General features: G+C 39.7%; 3 protein-coding genes across 5 annotated transcripts in view; 1 reads left to right on the top strand and 2 right to left on the bottom strand.

Moving 5' to 3' along the window:
* Window positions 1-8,509: 8,509 nt before the first annotated feature.
* Window positions 8,510-17,407, bottom strand: LOC123961461. The gene is made up of 7 exons (XM_046036872.1): window positions 17,085-17,407; window positions 16,450-16,673; window positions 16,171-16,272; window positions 15,900-16,001; window positions 13,324-13,437; window positions 12,867-12,975; window positions 8,510-10,395 (listed from the first exon to the last, which is right to left on the bottom strand). Exons 1-7 carry the CDS (start codon window positions 17,194-17,196, stop codon window positions 8,582-8,584), a joined length of 2,577 nt encoding a protein of 858 aa, XP_045892828.1. The 5' UTR covers window positions 17,197-17,407; the 3' UTR covers window positions 8,510-8,581.
* An 84-nt stretch (window positions 17,408-17,491) lies between these two features.
* On the top strand, window positions 17,492-20,140 carry pdf (peptide deformylase, mitochondrial). 3 transcript variants are annotated; one of them, XM_046036880.1, is made up of 3 exons: window positions 17,492-17,647; window positions 18,494-19,160; window positions 19,485-20,140. In XM_046036880.1, exons 2-3 carry the CDS (start codon window positions 18,548-18,550, stop codon window positions 19,640-19,642), a joined length of 771 nt encoding a protein of 256 aa, XP_045892836.1. In that variant the 5' UTR covers window positions 17,492-17,647; window positions 18,494-18,547; the 3' UTR covers window positions 19,643-20,140. The 3 variants fall into 3 exon arrangements, with proteins under 3 accessions (XP_045892836.1, XP_045892838.1, XP_045892837.1); XM_046036882.1 differs by lacking the exon at window positions 17,492-17,647 and adding an exon at window positions 17,660-17,876; XM_046036881.1 differs by lacking the exon at window positions 17,492-17,647 and adding an exon at window positions 17,883-18,312.
* A 482-nt stretch (window positions 20,141-20,622) lies between these two features.
* Window positions 20,623-21,853, bottom strand: part of spata2l (spermatogenesis associated 2-like) — a 6,657-nt gene continuing 5,426 nt past the window's right edge. Inside the window, exon 5 of the mRNA XM_046036874.1 lies at window positions 20,623-21,790. Within this exon, the coding sequence (XP_045892830.1) occupies window positions 21,011-21,790 (780 nt within the window). The 3' untranslated portion in view covers window positions 20,623-21,010. The remainder of the gene's footprint in view (window positions 21,791-21,853) is intronic.

Genomic DNA, 21,853 nt, shown 5'->3' with positions numbered 1-21,853 from the left:
ACCTATATGTTAGCCAGCTAAGCTAATGGTTCACGTGATAGCAATGAGGCAATATTGGGCAAAGTGATACAAACGCAACATGGGGAAATATTCCTGAAAGATGCAATAAAGCTCCACTGAGTTGAGGTAAATAGCAAGTCAGGTAATTCTGTGGGTTCATCCCTACTGCCGGCTCCTTTCACAAGTAATTATGTGTGCTACTGTTACTATAAAGATACCAATGATAGCTGCTTTAATTTTATTAGTAACACCTGTGATTTTCAATTTAAAATGTTTGCTATGAAAAAGTCCACTGACATATGTTGACACATTTTATAAAATTAGACTTGTCTTATCTAATGGATGGAATGAACTGAAACTGCATCACAAATATACAGCAAGAGTAACTGCAGTCATTACTCCTTGCTTCTATGGTGTTCCCTGCCCAAACACAAAGTTACTTATTCATGATGGGTATGACATACTGAGGCTTGACCTGCGTCATCAAAACGTTATTTATTTATGATTTCATGCATGTTAGAGTTTGCCGGATGTGAGACTGTCCGGTCACGTTGTGTCAAATCAATATGTCAGACAGACAAACAGTAGTTTAGGCAAAACACACTGATGATGGTGTTGTTATGCCACTGAAAGCATTTGGGCATTCTTTCAAAGGTATCACATTTCCTTCAGTTATGACTGGCTGGCAGTGTGGGAAAAACAGGTCTATGGAAAACTTCTTCTCCTCCTTACACAATAGCCAGTCCTGTTCATTTTACAGCCGCTTTGAATGGCAGAATACCAGTCATGGCAAAATAGAGAATACAGAAAAGTGTTGTACTTAAATTATATATATTTTTATAATTATAAAAAATAATTGAAAAATTTTTTTATTATTGACGTATCCCATGAACAATCACAAATCCCATCACTTGTCTGAGAACACCCAACCCAACATGTATCTGGTATTTCCTGATCCCGTGACATGAGCAAAGGACTAGTTTACGTTGTTGTGAGAGGTTCTGGCTGCTTGTGGGGCCCTTAAGCTTTCATCCAAAACTGCAAAGTCATTGCTCCATGACGGGAAGACCACTCAGTTTCATAAATCAGCTTGGTCAGGGGAGTCAACATGCTCTCAGGACAAGTAGTAAAGCTTTAGCAACACTAAAGTGATCATTTACATGCTATGGTGTTACAAATGTAAGGCAAAGCAGAGTGGCCATAGCGCATTTTAATGAATGTAATTCTCATTTCATTGACAGCAATATGGAGGTTTAATAAGGTGGTCACATGACCAGAAAGTCTCCAGTATAAATCCAGATTGGTAGGGTAAATGTGAGTGAAGAAATCGGATGAGTGACAGAGATCTACCATTAACATGTCACTGACCCACCAACAACACTAGTGGAGATGCTCAGTGGCCAATGGGACAGCTCCCAGTGTCACAATGGGAAGCAGAGAGAGAGAGAGAGAAGCAGCCCATCAAAACAGGAAAGCTGGCAGTGGTACAGACAGCAATACAAATGAAATCAAAATAGTACTACTAATGATAACCTTATTAATGATAATAATATGGAACTAATAATAATAATTGTGGCAACAATTTGCAACAAAGACATTTTAATGACAAGTCATTAGTTGTTGACACATTGCACTCTAAACCAAAAATTTTAGACCGCTGGAGGTGCCAGAGGAATAGACAGGAGATCACCAAAATCATTAAGATTCAATGGAAATCGTGAAAGACTATAGCTGGGCCCACAACTTAGAGGGGTGCACCTCACTGGTTCCTTTAACTAGCTGAAGAAAAAGCTTTTTTTTTGGGAGCTGATTCTCTGATCTCAGCTCAACTAATAAACAAGGTGAGACCGACGTGGGGCACTAAAATCCACACAGAGGCTTTAAAAACAAAGGAGAAAGCATATAGCATTACTTCATCAGGTGGTAACATGCAACAGCCCATGCATCTGATGCAATATTGATACAAGGAAAAACCTAGTGAACATACACAGTTAGTACGTCTGAGAATAAATAAATAGATACAAAAGAAATTCCACCCTAAAATAGAATTATTTTTTTGACGTTCCACATTTGAATTTGAGGCCTTTTCTGATACATTTTAATAAACTGCTGGACTGTTGGATGTAATAGCTAAAATGTAAATGATATGTACCCATGGAGTAATATGACATCATCAATTCAAGCATGATCCTGTGATTTCCATCTTCTCTCTGCTTGTCAGTATATTAGGTTTATTGTCTAAAGTCTGTGAATGTCATCATATAAATTCTGTTTTAAGGTGGACTGTGGTTTTATAAGGGAATTATATAATGACTTTTTTGCACACAGTATACCCCTTGGACCTTTGGACCAGAGCCTTGGTTCTGTCTCTCACTGTTGGTGATGGCACCTGTGCACACAAAAAAATACATGCGGCATGAACAGCAATAAATAAGAGCAGGGAACACGAAGCAACCACTTCCTCTTGTATGGGCTTGATTAATGTTGGTTAGCTACTGTTACTTAACATCATAATGTGGGTAGGTGGTTTGTAGTATTGGAAGCATTTAAATCCTTTACTCAAATAAAAAATGGCCACCATATTGTAAAAATACTCCACTACAAGTAGAAGCTCTGCATTCAAAACATTTACTTAAGTAAAATAATGTAAGAAAATAGATTAAATTTGCTCCACCTTAACTTCAACAGCAAATTCCTGCTTTTACATTAATGTATGAGTAATAATAATGTAATAATATAATATATAATTAACAGGCACAGGGGACTGCATTGAGTACTTTTAATACTTTAGTATAGTATGTAAATTCTCCTAATTATACTTACATACTATTACTTTAGTAACATTTTCAATACAGGACTCTTTCTTGCAAGAGAGTATTTTTACTGTGTAGTATTACTACTTAAGAAAAGGATCTGAATTCTTCCTCCATCACTGGCTGCACGTAAATAATAGAAGTTAATGTTTTGAATTAACCTGATAAGCTAACGGTCAGTAATGAGCTAAATCAAATATAGCTTTGGGGTCTCCGATCAGATTTGGTCATTGTAAGTGGAACTGCAGTGTTCTACTGCCCTCTCTGGTTAAAAGTTTCGAGCCTGTTTCATGTTCTCAACAGTGTGCTCAATTGTATTTCCCCCTGATCATAAGGTCAGCACCAACACAACGTATTCCATCTGGTCTCTCCAATCTTTCCAATAAGTTCCATCTGGTGTAGTCTAACAGTGGTCATGTTCAGAGGAGCAGTACCAAGCTGTGAAAATCCCTGACAGAGGTCAAACTGTAGGTCATAGGCACACATGGAGCTAAACATCCCAACCCAGTAAAGAAATGGGTAAGGGACCTAAAGCGTCCAACTACACTAACTATACATTGTAAAAGGAACAACCCTCAGGATGACAAAAAGAGGAAAGACCAAATTGCACTCAGTGTTTAACTAAGTTATAAGCATAAATCAGTTAATCTTGAATAAGTAAATACGATGCTAATGCATGATAATAGCGATTAGCAAACATTCCATTAACAATTAGTTGGCTGAGTTTTAAGAATAACGCAAGAAAATCTTAATACCTTACATTATCTGTGGCAGAATAGCATTTACAGTCCCGTACCCAAATATAGACATTTCAGTTGTTAGTAATTATTTATTTTACAGTGCACTCCAGTCTTGAATACAGTAACCCATAATAACTTAAGGAACCATAAGATAACACTCTGATGTCCCTAACAGTCCCTTGTTGTTCTTATACCTGGGCATTGATGTTCACAACATTTACAGTTGGTGATACATACACTTCTACTACTATCCTATTGCTATATTGCTGTAGTTCTGTATGGGAGTCAACACTGGAACCATAATACATACAACAGATTGTAGTAATCTTTATACAAATTAAGTTTAATCAACCACTGTAAACAGTAGGTGAATATCGACAAAACATACTAGTAATAGGTGGTGATAACCAACTACATTATGTGGTATACTACCACACACCATGTAAACACGATATGGGATGGTCGGTGGAGAGGTTCCATTCATTTTGATGATACTGGAAAAAGTGCAATATCTCAAATGCTGCAGTTTTGGACCGTATGGGAACCATATTGGATGGATCCGAGTTAATGTACAAACAGATGGGAACTAGCAATAGTTCATGAACATCTAGCACTATAGTGGTACTGAACAGTCTTTAGCTTTTCCTGCAAGGTTACATTTTCAGAGGTTAGAGACAAGACAGATGCCCAACGGAGCAGACTCAGCCCAGGCTTTCAGTTTAAGGTATTTGGTCCTGTCACTTATGAGCAATGCGTTTGTCTTAGGCTTAATGCAAGCATATATTGAACGGAAGCTTGGGATTGTGAAACTTACTACCTTGTGTATTTTGGAAATATTAACACCTGAGTTTTAATGATATTGATTAACCTGCAATACAAGGAAATCAAATACCCTCCGCTGTGAGTCCGGGAGGGGAGCTGAGTGGTGAACTGGAAAATAACTACATTCATTAACCTCAGTAAATTAGTTAATCAAATCAGACCAGTCAAAAACCAAAAATCACAAACCTTCGGTGAATGAAATGGGAGTTTGCATTGGTGAGATGAGGATGGCATACAATTTACTGATACTGGCATGGTCTACCATCATTTGCAATGCTAAAGTAGCTGTATCATAAAAGGCATGTTGCCATTTTCTGATCTCCAGTGACAAGTGTTTTCTCTTCTTATGTGAGGTTTCTTTGGACCCTCTCTCGGATCATGTGTAAAATATTGGGATATGTTTCTGTGTCACGCTCTGTGGTGATCCTCTCATGGTGCCATCCAGGAGGATGAAATAATTGTCCTTGCCCCTATTTGTCTTGTTCGGATCTCTTCGGCACCTAGTTGTTCATCAAGTTTGCCATTCATTCTCTCTCTACGTGTGCTGAGCTCTGGGGGTGATAAGGAACATGCATCTTCTAATCCACTCCTAGCTGTTGGGTGACTTAGAAGTGAAAGGTGTCCCCTTTTTACTATTAATTTCCTGTGAAAGACTGGATCTAGGAATTATTTCTTCAGACATTTTACCACTGTTGCAGCATCTTGTTCTCTTATGGGGAAAACTTCAACCCACTTTGAGAACACATCTACAATAACAAAATGCTCTTATTGACATATCTGCAATAGCAAACATGTCTATCCCTGAGTTGGGGGCATATGTACGAAGTCAATTTGCATTTAGAAACAGACCTGATGGCAATGGCAGGATATGTAGTTTTACTGCTTCTTTGTCCTTGTTGTTTTGTAAGCACACAGTGCAATTACTTACCATTACTTACTGAATCACTGTGGTTATTGCTGGAGTGAACCACTGGGTTCAAATCACAAGATTAATTCACCCTTTCCCTACGTGTGAGTCTGAGTGCAACATGGGTTAACACATGAAGGAGGGATTTAAAGCAAACCGGCCTAACAAAAGGCAAAAGAACACGAGGTTGCAAAGACGAACATTGTAGTGCCTTAGAGGATGAGGAAAGTCTGCTAACATGTTTCCACCAATAGCCAAATGGGAAGGCATGTGAATGGCTTTCAAAAACTGTTTGAATGACAGCATAACTGTGTTAAGCTGTTATTTTCAAATAAAATTACTACATAATGTGGATTCCTCACTGCTCACAAAATTTGCCGTTGCTAATCAGTAACGTTTCAGATGTAAATTCTTTATTGAGTTCCTCAAAAAACTCAATATTGTCACAATACAGCTCAGTGGCATTTTATGACAAATGCTCAAATAATACAATTTTCTCTTTTTATGTAGGGGCACACAAAAGAACATAAATCATTCCTGCACTTACCCGTTTCCAGCTCCTGCAAACAATACCAATTTGATGAAAAACACTTTCAGGTCTGTCTCTATTTTGATGAATGAAGAAATACTCTCTGACTGCCTTTGAACTTATATGAATGCATTTTATTATGTTCAGATATCAGACTCGCACTGGGAAGTGGATTTCATTACCCTCACAAGACACAGAGGAATTAATTCCAAACTACTAAACTCAGTTTCCAGGTTGCTTTAATTGTAGATCTCAATTCAGTTACTGGCTAAGAAATGTGTAATCACTCTCCAGATGTCCATTTGTCCAATAAGAAAGTTATCATAAAATGTAAAGAACAACATTCTTCAATGACTGAATGGCCAAACGAAAAGTGTCAGGTCCAGGTGAAGTCCATTACAGCACTTATTACAGTCAAAGCAACAGATTTCCTATACTCGTTCTGGGTTGATCTTTCTGTCCAGGATCATTCAAGGGCACAGTTGCTGATCTAACCTCAGGTCAAAAGTCAGTAACCAGTGTCCCCATTTTACCCCCACCACAGAGGCTGGACCCATCTACTATTCCTCTCAACAGCACTGTGTAAATACACATATGCAAACAGAGAGAGTTACTGTTGACCTCAGTGCTTTGATGATTGCTGCCCTCGTCCACAGTTGTGTTCACACAATTGACCATCATGCAGACAGTTGGTGTCATGTCGTGCCACTGCACACCCCACCATACAGAGCTGTCTTCCACTAAGTTGATTGGCTGATTCAGGAGACAGGCACATAACGCGCCAAAGATAAGTGGACGTGACTCCTAGTGGGCGGCCCATGGGATACCGTATCGGTCCATGTCTGCCTAACATCAGTATACAGGTTAGTTCACCCTTTTGCTTTATAGACACATGACACAACTTAAAGGCTCTTAAAGATTGTTTTAAGTGGGAGTATTTTGTGCCATAAAATAGACTTTTATTGAAAAAACTGTATACCTGCAGCACGATAATATCACAAAAATAGTTCTATACTGGATCTCTTTAAGGGCATTATGAGAGCAGAACAGACATCTTAGCAGGTCCATGAAGTTGTACTTAGGCTCACTGGTGCACAGGGTGCTACCATACTCACACTGACAATGCTAAAATTAAGAGGTATGTTTACCATGTTCACCATTTTAGCTTAGCAAGCTTGCATTATAAATTTGCTGATTAGAACTGAGCACAAACTACAGCTGAGGATGATGGGAATGCCATTAGTTGTGCAGATATAGATGTAAAAACACTGTACAACAGTTTTATACTCAAAGAAATTATTTTACACCTCTGGAAAGTTATCACATCTGCAATTCTTTTACCTTTGGTCATGCCAATCACAAGGTTAACCGTAGGAATACGCTGCTCATATTACAAAGTAATGTAAAAGTGAAAACTTTTACCTGCTGATGATGCCAGGAACATCCTCTGGAGACCATGAATGTCTTCATAAAATCCCTTTGCAATCCATCCAACGGTAGCAGAGAGATATTTCAGTCTGGACCAATGTGTTGTACCGACTGACCAAAAAAAACACTTCACAAGGCTTTCTTGAGAACTCCACTAGGTCATTTATTCTGATTTGTCAATGATTTAATGTAAAAATACAAAACACTCAAACATTCAAGAGACAACTGCTACAGGAAAAGCTACAATAATTATTGAGAACTGATATTGGATCTATGGAGCTAGATCACACAGTAATGTGTATCAAAGACATTCACAAGGTCATGAGGCATTCATGATGCAACATTACAATATGTACATTAACCATCTTTTGTCTGTTTCTTTTATTATTATTTTTAAATAGTACAGTCAGCACTCCTCAATCAGAAGTGGAAGCCGGAGATCTCAGGTCATGTATGTTCTTTAAAAATTATTTAATAGCAGTCTTTTAAAATTGTTCATTCTTCACTTGTTGGCACATCCAGCAGACAAGGAGCAATATTAGCATTCACTTGGAGTCGTGTTTGTGTCCGCCTGACGAATGTTATTCTAATATTCACTCTCTGTAGTAGCATACAATGGTTTTATCAGAGCTTTTTCAAAGAAAACTGCTGCTTGCTGTAGCTGGAAATTAGGTTGATCGTGGTTGTCAGTAAAGCCATAAAACCAAAACAATGAAAGACGTTAAAATGCTCTGTAGAGCTGAGAGGACCTGCGGAGATCATTCTCTCTGGGTTCATCACTAGAAGGGACCTCTTTCACATTACACATTTGACCCGTTTTTATTTTTAAAATATTTATTAGTGCAGCCTTAAAAAGTGTAACATTCTACTCTAGATGTCAGCTTCAAAACCTGAATCTAGCAACAATAAATACATTTGTATTAGATGTCTATAACTAGATGGGTAAAGTGGCCAGCAAGGTAATAATCATATTGTCAATCAGTCAATATTATCATATGGTCTCATATTACATGTACCATATTGCAGATATGTTGGTATCAATGGCTAGTAACAAGAAATTGCAGTAAAGAATGTGAAACTAGGCTTGCTGTAATTTCGAAACAGTGTCACCATTACAAAGTTTGTCCACCAGAGAGCACTGACAATTTGATTTTTACACTGTAAAATGTCCCACTTGGAATGTGTCTTGTACACAATTCTTCATAAAAACAAATCTAATAGGTCGGCATCAAGATTGTTTATGTTATGTGTTTATGCTTAAACAAAGTAGTCTTGTTACTTGATTTTTATTAAACTCCCAAATATCAGTATTGGTCGGGCTATAGTCCATATTCAAATGCTCTCATATAAGATTCAGGCTCCTTGCATTCTCATACTCTAAAAGAAGTCTTTTCTTTTTAATGCTAGGTTTGTAGTCAGGGTCGCAAACCAGAGAGTCCTCGCTGTCATTGCTTGAAGAACAGCTGGAGTAAAGGATGTTCGGATCAAAAGAAGATTCTGCAACGTCTTCGTTCTCCCTCATCACGTCCTCATCGTTGTAATCATTGCTGCCTTGTACCACAGGCTCTACATACCTGGTTGAGGATCTCCCCTTGGTCACTCGGTAACACTCCTGAGCACTCAGCCTGGTAAGACTCACATAGGGCTGCAGTAGCTTGGACTGCAGAAGCGCAGCCTGACTAGGCAGCGATAACCTCAGTCGGGTTCTTTGGACTCTTCTGGTCTCAGACCTGACAGCCATGCAATTAGATTTGGAGGTAGAGGATACGACAGGCTTTGATTGAAAAGCACTGAGGTGTCTCTGAGGATGAGGTTTGATGGAGTTCTGAGGGACAACTTGTCGAGATGATTCAGTAGAGAAAGGGATTTGGTTGGTGATACAGACCGTGGATGGAGTCCCTGATTGAGAAGTAGAGATAGAAACATCTTGTGTAGGAGGCCCAGAGGCATTGAAGTCATCGGGCAAGGGTGGACAAGTTGGGGCCTTTTCTAACTGCTTAGCTAAAGGGTTTTGACTGAAACTGTCCATAACCTGTGAGGGTCTGGTGGTAGTACAAGCCCGTCTGAACTTCCTTGAAAGTCTGGAAAAAGACTGTCGAGTTGTTGTTGGACAGCTGGTAGAAGTAGAGGCATCCTGAGATACTGGAGCGGTTTGTACTTTGTGCGTTGTGTTCGGGGGATCTGTTGGGGCCACAGTTTCTGTTTGGTTGAACGAAGAGTCTTTCGTTGTTCTCTGAGGTATGGTGTCATTCCTTGAGGTATGGCGGTGTGGAGAGGTTAGTATCTGAGCAGTGGAAGCGGAGGCTGTCTGTTCGTTACTAGACGTGGTGAAGTGATTTGGAGATGTGTGTTCAGGTTTAAAGGTAGGGTAGATCCCTCTGACACGGGCAATGTCTATCAACCGGACGACTGGCGACAAATAGGCGGGCAGCAGACTGTCTCTGGACAAAGAGGGCTGAGATAGAGGTTCCATTTTAGAAATATCGCTCGCTGATCCAGGTGGTCTAGAGCTGAGCTTATCTTCAGGGTTTGTATGTTCAGATGCCTGGGCTGCTGTCTGAAGATGGGTGGAGGTCTGTGAAGGTGGATGTTGCTTGTCAGGGGGGCATGGTATGAGGTCAGAGGGTGTGAGGTCCTGTGATGAAGAGGTGGAAGAGGACGACTGGAACAGCAGGGGGGATGAAGAAACATTGGCCTGAAGCAGCAACTCTTCTGAGCACTCGTCAGGACACTCCTGCAGGATGCTCTTCACCCATCGCTGGTGTTTGGAGCAGAACTGAGGAGAGGTGGCGGTCTTCTGAACATCGTCCCGGCTTCTTTGACTCATATTATCCTTTTCCTTGTCACTGCTCTCTTCCTCCACCCTCTTGTCTACCTTGCCATCCTGTTCCATATGTTGTTGTCTTGTAACATCTGAATCATTGTTGTTCTCCAAAAAAAGAGGGCTGTCCTTGATCACATGTTGGTCAGCCTCCTGTACTAGCCTAATAACCTCTGGCTGTGACTCTAAGGCAGTTTTGACTTCCACTGACTTGAGGAGAGCCTTTGAGGAGCTGCCATGCTCAGCCAACTTTGAGAGTTGAGAGATTTCCATTCCATTTTTTCCCTTCCGTTCTGATGACTGAGAAACGCTGCCCGGACGACAGCAAGCAACATCTAAAAGGAACGGAAAGGCAGTGTTTTTTGATTAACAAATTATTATATATTAATATATTATTATTATCATCAGAAGAAGAAACACAATCTTTTGTTGCCATTGGTGTAAAGACAGAGTGTAACATATTGTTATATTTAGGGCTGTCCCCAACTAAGGTGTTACATAGTCGAGTCAGAATTGTCAAGTCTTGCCTAGACTGATAGTCAATTCATGTTTTTGTGCGGCGGTGGTGGGGGAGGGTTACACACGATAGCTCTGCTTTATCTTGAGAAGCTGCAGAGAGAGTTTTGTGTGCACGTCGCAGTTCCTCGGGGGTCTATTCCAGGTAACTGTTTAAAAACGAGATAATATTCTTTGATTGGGCTGCAACTAATGATTATTTTCATTATCGACTAATCTGCCGACCATTTTTCACCATTAATCGACGAATTGTTCCCTCTATAAAATGTCAAGAAATTGTGAAAAATGCTCATCCCAAAGTGACGTCTTCAATTTGCTTCTTTGGTCCAATCAACAGCCCAAAACTCAAAGACTCTTCATTTACTATCATAAATGACAAAGAGCAGCAATTCCTCAATTTAAGAAGATGAAACCAGCAATTTTTTCACATTTTTGCTTAAAAAAATGCCTGAAACGATTAATCAATTATCAAAATAGTTGTCGATTAATTAAATAATCAAATAATCGTTGTAGCTCTAAATGGTGATAAATGATCCGAACGTCCTGTGAGGTGCGGACAACTCGGCACAACACCGGTTCAGCTTATGTTAAAATTTATATCATAATAGGCTGTAAATTAACTTATTGAGAGAAAACCGGTAGTTCTATGTAAAATGAGATGTTGAGCTCCCCCATATCGCCAAAATGATAAATAATATAAATATAAAAAATATGCTGCGAAGATTCGAGATGTGAGATTTACTGTCTAATCAGGCTTCGCCCATCGAAGCATTGAATCTTCAACTATTCAGGGTCAGCCCTAGTTATATTACTGTATTATGTTATTATTATATATATATATTATATATATATATATATTACTGTTATTACATTTTGTGTATTATGGCTGTAGGGTGTCCATTCATTCTTCATAAACAACTCCTACTAAGTAGTTCACCATTCTAACAAAATGCGCACATAGTATCACTCTACCTAAAATGATCTAAAATATCTACAACACTAAGGGGCGAATTCAAAATAAAGGAGGACTGCGGTTTGCATGCATTATCTGCCGTGTCTCAAGGTCCAATTCACTAAAGATATTGCAGCTTATTTTGCATTTGTTAAATGTTCATCTCAATTTTCTGTAGTGGCTTCATTTTTTTTTAATTAATGCATTACCCCAAAATCCTCAAATAGCCTATGAAATAAGGATGACAGCAAGGAAGTGTTTCCATTCTATCCGGCAGATGGAGAGACAGGTGAACTACTCGAGTCGACGACAACTCATTACGTTACACAACGCTGACATTCAACTGTGGTGTTCTGTCGAGAGTATAAAGTGAGAGTGCACCGCTGTAAATGAAAGGAGTGCACTGGATTAATGGGATTTATATTTCATGTTCATTTTCAAATTTGAATTAGCATTTGAACATTATCCGCTGTACAGTGAGGTACGACAATTAAATGTCAGCTTTACCATTTATATTTTACCATGATGATGGAAGCCCATACCAGAATGTGAAAAGGAAAATGCAATATGGATAATTGGAAATGATAATACTATTGTGGAATTACATTTTATAGCCCAGGCTTTTATTTGCTTCAATCACTTAACTCGCCCTGTCTATACTGTTTATTGGACAGGCGTCTGTATGTGACAGGCCTTTAGTTGCTGCAGCACAAAACTCTTGCTCAGTCAAAGACAGGATATAGGCTACTTTCAAATTGTTTATTTCAACCCGTATGAATATCACTTGTATAAAAATGAGGCTATCATATCAATTACAAATCATTTATTTGATCCAGCTCCGAAGAGACAGCGCATCCAGGCCAACTTCATGCACAGAGATAAAAAGAGAGAGAGAGAGAGAGAAAGGGAGAGTCTGGCAAACCTGACAGGTACAACTGAATGATTATTATTTTGGTGCTCATAGTTTCCATAAAATTAACTGAACCATTGAATTGTGGATAATGTAAGTTATCTAACGATGTGTAGCATGTCCAAAGTTTAAACATTTCAAGTTCAAGAGGGTGACCCAGTGGTCTTTTTAGCGGTTTTATACATTCTATAAAAACCAGACCAGGCTTCTAATTGAGACCTGTGTTTATTAGTCAAAATGTGTAGCCACACCAGGCCAGTATCTTATCTTAAAAGGCATATGCATCTAACTGAGCTTATAATTTAAGTTTTACAGTCTATTATGTTTTTAACAGAGTCCCCCATAGGCAATTCAAGGCAATAGATGTACATGAAGTGAACTTGAAATTTGTATTTTACTTCTGTTGTGTGTTAGCGGGTGTTTCTTACCACAGTGCAGCAGCTTCTTTAGAGTTGTTGCTATGGTCGTGGAGTCAGAGGTAATTACTTCCAACAACAGCTTCTCCTCCTCAGTCACCGGTCTTTCTTTCTTCAGTATCTAGTTCACACATTGGTAAAGCAAAAATTAGACAAACCTATCCTGACATCCAAGGCAATTCAAGTGTTGTCATTTTTACAGTTCCTCTTGTTCCGCTCATGTTCTCAGATACCCTGTGGAGTTTCTGACCACTAGAGGGGCTATGGAGCTTTTTAATATAAAATACAAGATAAAGCTCCACACAACCAAGGTTTCGTGTTTGCTACTACTGAATGCAGAATCTGTCATTGTTCATGTGTTTATAATTCACACAATAGGAGTCCATAAAAAACTTTTTCGGGCTACAGTTTCAAGAGGAAACACCAAACAGCAAGCACAAATCAAAGCACACCATCATAAAATGCGCACCTTATCAATGTAGGTATCTCCTGGTAACACAGTCTCCAACTCATGCAGATAGTGCAGCAGCCTGTCCTCTACTTTCTGGGCATAATGTTCACCATACTGCTTCTCCATCTGATTCTGAAAGACAACAAGCACTTAACATGTCACCTGGAAGCATCCTGAAACAGACTTTCTGTCATATGTACACAGTTTAGACACATACTTTGGGTTCAATTATACATTCCAAAAGCTAGAAAGAAAATGAATCAGGGCATAATGTCATGGAGAAAGATATCCTGGATTGTGCACAATTGTGTGTGATTGAAGACTGATTAATTTACAGGATAAATGAAGCAGTCATGGTACGAGTTTTCATAAATCCATCTTTTTCTTATTATGTTTTTTGTTTACCGTTTTGCCCAGTGTACTTAATTACGTTCCAGAGGTTTGAGGTTGAAGAGTTTTGTGCCACATTTCGCTCCACTCTCTACACAGTCTAGGAAGAACTATCCCCCACAGTTTAGACTTTATTATATGTGGTTGGCCACAAGAAGAAACAACAAGCATTACTCCTCCTCATTACATAATTGTAAATATATTATTAAATATATCCGTATTTGTATAGCACCGTTCTAGTCTTTTCGACACTACATCTGCATTCACCATTCACACACATTCATACACTGGTGGAACAGCCACCAGAGGCAATTCGGGGTTCAGTATCTTGCCCGATTAACAGGTAACCTGCTCCACCTCCTGAGCCACAGCCGCCCCATTGTGTATATGTTCTGAGTACATGGACACTGCAGGATATCCATGAGGATTTATTTTTAAATGTAGACCTGTAGTGCACCCTACTGGATAGAAAATGACTCACAGTTAGGGGCTGAGAGACAAAAGCGCTATGTACTTAATCAACACACTGATTACATGCATGCAATAGCATATGCAGTACACAATCAATCACAGTTCAATTAAATGTATTTGTTCATAACAGGAGTTCTCTCATTGCACTTTTCATAGAGCAGGTCTAGCCCATACTCTTTGTAAATCACAGCAGTATACACACCATAAATGTGTGTGTAAACATACATATTAAGTGGATATGTACTTATTCAAGTTTAATTCAGGTTTAAGAAAAGTATTTAAAAATATCTTGTCAAAGCTACAATTAAGGACATATGTGCATGTCAGACAAAGTTTGGCCCTGAATCATATGTAACATCTTGCATCTCACAGTTGAGAGCTTCACTTCTTCCTCTGGACATTGAGGTTGGCAGATTCAAAAACATTCAGAAGGAAAACAGAATGTGTGGGCTGTGTGAATTAATTTGTATGATTTAAGAATCCCAAATGTCCATAAAATGGCTCAACAATTAATTGGTGTACACATGATCGAAAAAGATCTATTTAGGATTAAGTTTGCTAACTTTGTCTTAAAAGCCAGGAAGGCTAGATGGATGATTTAATTGGTACTGTTCTGATTTCACCATTATTATACATGTTTTATTAGAAACTGAAAATCTGAGTTTGAAAATTATTCAAATTATTTTTTGTAGTTTTGTTTGTAAATGTATATGGAGGATTCTGGCTTATATTCACTTGAGGGGTCTTGTAAGCTCATGCAGAGTTATGTGCATGCAGCTTGACACATTAATTTAAAAAAACTTTGTTCACTCCTTTATTTACACCACTGAGATGTCTGTCACATCCCATTAGTACTTATTAGTAGATATCTGTAATTTTAATGTGATCTCCTATCACTGCTATGCTGAGGAGTTTAATGCAGTGCAGTTTAACTGCTATAAATGAAATTAATGCCTTGTTACTTTTTGCAGGTAAACTCAGAAAAGACAGCGGTAATAATCTTTGGCCTTGATCACTTAGCAAGCAAATTACAACTGTTTATTGGTCCACTGGCAACCAACATAAAATACTGAATGTCGAACCACATATTAACAATCTCATTCAATCCTGCTACGCTCACCATAAAAATATAACCAAAATGGAATCAGCTTAGTCTTTTCCTGACATACAAAGTCTTATTCACACATTGACTATTGCAATATAATGTTTACATGGCTTAGTTAAATCTTTTAACTAGAATTGTAACTTAGACCAGTTGTAGATCCCATATCACCCCTACTCTTGCCTCCCTTTATTGGTTGCCAGTTAAATTCAGGATTGATTAATTGACAGGATTCTTTAATAACTTTTAAGGCCAAACATGCCTGGCCCCAAGTGCTGTTACATAGCTTTTGACTCCCAATGATCCAAGTCAGAATGTGATACTGTTATGATAGTATCATAGATAGATAACATGCCTGATTTGTAACTTTGGTGTTGTTGGTCATATTGTATCTATATGTTTGATATGGTTATTTATCTTTGTTTTATTCTCATTTTGTGGAGCACTTTGCCGAGATAATTGCTATACAAATAACCTCTAACCTGGCTGTATGACACTATACTGTTATTACCAAGTACTGAGGAAAAATTCATTTGAACATGCTAAATGTACATGAACACTTTAACTGTCTTACATCCTTCACTGTGGCAGTTACTCCTACTGTTATAACAATAGACAGACACAAACTAACCTTAATATAATCTTCCAGTTTGTCCTTGTCCATAGCAAGTGATTGTGCCAGAGCCTTGAAATCCAGGTGGTTTTTCCTCATCAGGAACATTTCATGTTGGCTCTGTGCAAGAAAAAAATGACACAAACTACTGTTCAGAAATTTGTAAGATTTTCATATTACATATTAGTGATTAGTGTAATTTACATGAAGAGTTTAGAATAAGAGCGTGTTTATCTGGTTCAAAGATTTTAAAATATGCAGAACTGAGTGTTCCAATTTGGACACTTACACATCGATCTTGGTATTGAGGTAGTTTACTTGGGAAGAACTGGCTGATTTTAAACACAGTATCAATCATTCCTCGACCCTCCCTGAGCATCCACATGATGACCTGGAAGGAGAGACAATAACCAAGAGAGAGGAGATAAACAGAAAGCGGGAAACTAAAAATATAATTCAGAAATATTACTAAACCTAAAAAATACAGCCATGGATCAACTACAGCCAGAACATGTAGGTAGCACCAATTTTACAAATGACTGAATCCTCCCAACACCTGTTTCCTTACCATGGTCTTGAGGCCAAACATGATCTTCATGTGCTTGATGGGAGCCACCAGTCTGGGTAGAAGTCTGTAAGTGGCTTCCAGAAAGCCCATTACTCTCTCAAAGTGTGCCATGTCCCTGTTCTTCACAATGGAATATACCTTAGCAGAGGCAACACGCAGCCTCCATGAATCTTCAAGGCTCAGGGGCTGGGAGTCCACTTCTGGCCAAGTGGAAGGGTCCACAGCTGTGAAGAAGCAACATGACTTCACATCATCTTCTGGTTTAACTTTCATTACAACTGTCACTTTCAAAAGAGTCATGTTTTGCAGTGACGGGCCCAATCTTCATTTAATTTGAAATGTGTTAACGTGCAGGCAGGTTTGGGTTTTCTAATGAGCAGTTTGCATGTGTGGTGGAAGCATTCAGATCGTCCTCTACAGAGAGAAAACGGACAAACTAACGTTACATAAAAAACTATATGTTTTAAATGGTGTGTCTGATCTGCATCTGCAATGATCCAAAGTAAGTGTAACGTTAACTCACTTAACAATAATTAACGTATATCGGGTAAAATAATCAAGCATAGAATGTCATTATACAAAGCTTAAGGTAAAGGCAAGTTAAACATCTTATCCAAAAATAACTGAAAACCAACCTTCCTGTATATCTGTCATCTTGTGAGCCCAGATATACTCTATGATCCACAGCGGTAACTTCTGGAAGCTCTGTAAACATTGATCAAGCGGCTGCAGCTCTGTTCCTTCCATCTGGTGCTCAGAGATACTACAAGGCGCAGCTCCGCATGGTTTGTGAAGGAGACAGCCCCGGGTATCAATGGACCTTTTAAACTCCCATTCATGGATTAGATGCGATCACTCCCCCCCCAGCTGAACCAGAGCTGGGCATGTACCGGCAAGTTAAGGATGTGGAGGCTTGAACATCCCAGTTCTGAGACTGTTTTCAGATCATTTCGTTTAAAAAAACGATGCAAATTACTTCCTTGATGTCAAAATAAAGGTTTCTAAGGAACGGTGCCTTAAGATGACAATGCAAATAACGCGTGTAGACTTTTATTATGAAGAGCAATGTGCCGCTTAACGTTCTTGACCTGGAAGTAGTTCATTTGAGCCCTGGATATCTTTTTTTCTGCGTTTTCACCTTGAATACTCAAAATGTGGTCCTTTTCGGGTAGCATGGGAGCGTACACGTTAGTATAAGGTAACAGAGATAGGCAACGTCTTATATATGGCAATACTACGCTTAGTTAATTGCATTAGTGGCGTGTTTTTATATAACTTTATATGCTAACGATTTAGCTTTGTAGCTAGTGGTAGCTGTTGGATGGGAGCGCATGTTTTGTTTCACCTGCCTGCACCGTCGGCGGGGTTTCACGTAACGTCGCTGCAAAGCTAAGTTTTCTGTTCAACGGAGGAAGCGCAACGTCAAAGTGATCACATTTACCTTTGTGTTAACCGACAGATATATTATGTGATAAATATAACTGAAACGTTCTAATGACGTCTCCATTTAAATGTTTCGACATTGGTGCAGCCAGTAAAACGTTAAACACAGAGACCCTGGAATTGTCTTTATATTGTGAAAAACTCAACGTTAGAATATTTTGAAATATGCTATAATTAAATTACAATTCCACATATAGAGGTTTAAAATTCCTCATTAATTATGGTAATGTTCAAAATAGCACATAAAAAGACATTCATGAAGATGCAGTATGGCCAAAGGTGTGCTTGTTGATAGCCATGTCAACATACTTCCTGTTTACCATGGTTCATGTCCCGGTGCACAAAGCAACATCCATGTTGCACCTCACGGATGCTGTAGCTGAATGAGCAGAAATCCCTGCAGCCAGGTTCCAAAATCAGGTGGAAAGAGAGTGGAGGCTATTATAGTAACAGCTAAAAGCCTATGGTTTTGAATGACATGTTCTACATTTACATCTGTTGTTTTGTTTGTCTGACCACATACTTTTGGACATATATTGTATCAAACATTAGGGCAAGATTTGACATTAACTTTATGTCCTTTTGTATGATTTTCGCACAGAACTGTGTGTCACCCCCCTGATCTGTGACATATCATCACAGCTGCAGCTCCACCATGAACACAAAAGCATGCGCGTCTCTGCTCCAACTCTCCAGGATGGGGTTCAGACCTTGTGCATCCAAAGCCCCTCGCTGCTGTGTTGGGGCAGTGACTTCTACTCGTCTTCCACATATCTCACCCTACTCGCCTGTACCCTGTAGTCACTCTTACTCTAGCAACGTCAAGGTGCGCTCTTATCTTCGGTACATGAAACACAAGATCATGTCCCCTCCCAGTCCTCCATACAGTCATGTGTGTCAGGTAGGGGATCCAGTGTTGCGTTCACATGCTGCTGCTGTTGACCCAGCTGCTATAACAAGCCCTGAGATCCAACAGGTCATCAACACTATGGTGAAAGTGATGCGTAAACTTGAGTGTGTGGGACTGAGTGCACCTCAGATTGGGGTGCCACTCCGCATCCTGGCCCTGGAATATCCTCAGAAGATGTTGGAGGAGAGTTCGCCTGCATCAAGGGAGGTCCGTGGTCTTTCCGTCCAGCCCCTGAGGATCTTTGTCAACCCCCAGCTGAGGGTCCTGGATGGACGGACTGTGCTCTTTCAGGAGGCCTGTGAGAGCATCTCAGGGTTCTCTGCCACAGTTTCACGCTACCTCTCTGTGGAAGTGTCCGGTATGCATGTTTATAGCTTAACCCTGTATTTCCCTTAATTCCTGTATTTTTTTGCCATGTTGTGACTACGTCTGTTCATGCTAAAACAAACACGTGGAATTAAATTTAGCTTTGTGATTCATTCAAAACATGAATGGGTAAATTAATCAAAATGGAGTGCCTTTGTATTTCATTTGAGTATGAAACATGTTATTAAGGTAGCTGACACTACACAACGTTTCTCATGGGAAATGAATTCCTCTGTCTAATCAGCCGGCACATTAAAAGGCGAATGTTAATGTGTTTGTGTTCATTTTCTCGTCCCTCTGCATGTTCTCCCTGCAGGTCTGAATGAGAAGGGTGAAGCTGTATCCTGGCAGGCCAGTGGCTGGCCAGCTCGTATCCTCCAGCACGAGATGGATCACCTGGATGGGGTCCTCTACATCGACCGCATGGACAGCAAAACCTTCATCAACATCAACTGGCAGGCACATAATGAATAGAAGATCCTCAGGACAAGCCAAAAACATTTACAGAAGAACCTGTAAGATGGATGATAGGAATGATTTGTGAAAACTCTTCTGGCTTGCAGAAAGGGATGCATTTTTGTTTCTGGTTGGAATAACTGCTTCAACTGAAAATCCATCGCTGCACTGGAAGTGTTTTTTAAGATTGCTAGAAGCTGCAGGGCAGAAGCCCCCAAAGCAACAATCTATTTCACCTTAAAGTGCAAGCCAAGAGAGCCATGTTCTGTGGAGCTCAGGTGTATATTTGAAGAATAACGAGGCTGATATGAGTGATTGATAAATGTGTGACCTTTGTCTGCCACCATAACGAATAAATCCAACTGTGCGTGAGTTGAGTGAAAAATGACGGCTGGTCAGTTTCACCCAGGGTTCACTTATAAGCATGTCAGACTCCGTGACTTTCACATGACCAGTATTTGTCAGTGTTATTACAATGTATTATTAAATATTATTAAAATATTTTTGTATACTGTTTTTGCAGTTTTGTCAGCAAATTTTTTCAAATCACAAAAAGTAAATTAGTGGACAGTTTTGAGCTGAACAGCAACCGATTTGATTTTGATTTAATCCATCCAATGAAAAGCATGCACCTGCAAATTTGATTTATTGGTTTATATATTCTGTCACCAACATTAAAAAGGCATTTCTTTTATGAAAAGGTAACATTTTGAAACATGTTTAATACTGTGCAAAAGGCCGGTGTGAGAATGCTTTCAAAAATAGACATGTTCATTGATTATATTTGTCAATTACCAATTGCAACTTGAGTGAATAAAAGACTGCATCAGTTCAACTAGGTACACTTGTAGCGTTTGATGGAACTCAGCAGTAGGTTGGCCCAAATGTCTTGGAGAACTCCCCACAGTCCTTCTGTGAGTGTAGGCAGCCTCAGTTACTTCTTACATATCAAACGTATCTAGAACTCCACTGTCATAAAAACAGCTGACACAGACATGTGGCTTATTGATGCTTTTTATTCCAGTCTGTGTGCAGGCAACAAATACAGATGAAAACAGACTTCCTTGTGCTTCACACTGAATTACATTTAAGAGGCCCAAGAGCACAAACTGTAATCACAACTTCAAGTATCAACAATATGCAATATTTTAAAAATGTTGATAATGGTACAAATGTTGGTAAATTACTTACAGAACGACTGGGTAATGAGTCTCAGAAAGAGGACCAAAGTAGAAATATTGAAGCATACTTAATACTGCATTTCAGTGTGACAAGGCAACATTTGAATTCGTTATGTATTATACTTGATTTCTGCTTCCAGTACACACATTTAAGGCACTGTCATTTTGCTAGTTGTGCCTCATTAATGCAATACTTAAATACGCTTCACACAGAGGACGACTGGTCAAAAGTTTGGCCGCAGGTGCAAACAACAGGACTTTTGTACCAACAATACCTACAATACTCATTTCCACAATATCTGCACAAAACCAGAGGCTTTCTGTGGCATGCCGTCCCACAGGAGCACACTCCCAGTGTCTTGATCTCGTGGTAAATTTGGCAAAATTCTAACCCTCTGCAGGAACCAGAGTGGAAGACACCGCAGCTGAGACACACGGCCTGAGGGTCCAGCTCAGCGAGGTTGCAGCAGTCATGGTAGGTGATTGGATGAAGAGATGAAATTACTGACTTAGTGTTCGAGTTATCATACAGAGCTAAGGAGGACATTGCTGCGCTGCTGCTGCTGAGAGTTGGCGATGCACTCATGCCACTCGCACTGGGGCTTCCACCCGGGGGTGACACTGCTCTCAATTCTTCCATCTCTTCCGTTGTATTGTCAGGGTATACCACGGGGTGGCTTTCCCTGCAGCATTGCTGAAGCAAGGCACAGGTGATATTGTGCAAGGTGTTGCATTGAATACAGAGGTTCTGAGAAGGATGAGGAGATTGGAGACAGCTGCAATAGTGGTAGTCTTCAGCCTCGCCCTCGCAAAGCCCCTTAGCTACTACCTGCAGACTGCGTGACTGCGAGTCCGCTTTGTCAAACCTCGACTCCTCACAGGGACGTCTGTCTTGCCTCATGCTGGCTGAGGAGCTCCTGGTAGTGTCTGATTTCAGTGGCGATGTCTTGGTAAGACGGCATTTGAATGTAGAGACACAGACGTCCTCTCTGGGGGACAGGGAGGTGCATGAGGAGGACAAGGACGTCACGCCGTTGCTGAGTGTTTT

The sequence above is a fragment of the Micropterus dolomieu genome, linkage group LG22 (assembly GCF_021292245.1).
Source record: "Micropterus dolomieu isolate WLL.071019.BEF.003 ecotype Adirondacks linkage group LG22, ASM2129224v1, whole genome shotgun sequence".
Classification (NCBI taxonomy): domain Eukaryota; kingdom Metazoa; phylum Chordata; class Actinopteri; order Centrarchiformes; family Centrarchidae; genus Micropterus; species Micropterus dolomieu.
This window is presented reverse-complemented; position numbering and strand designations above follow the sequence as displayed.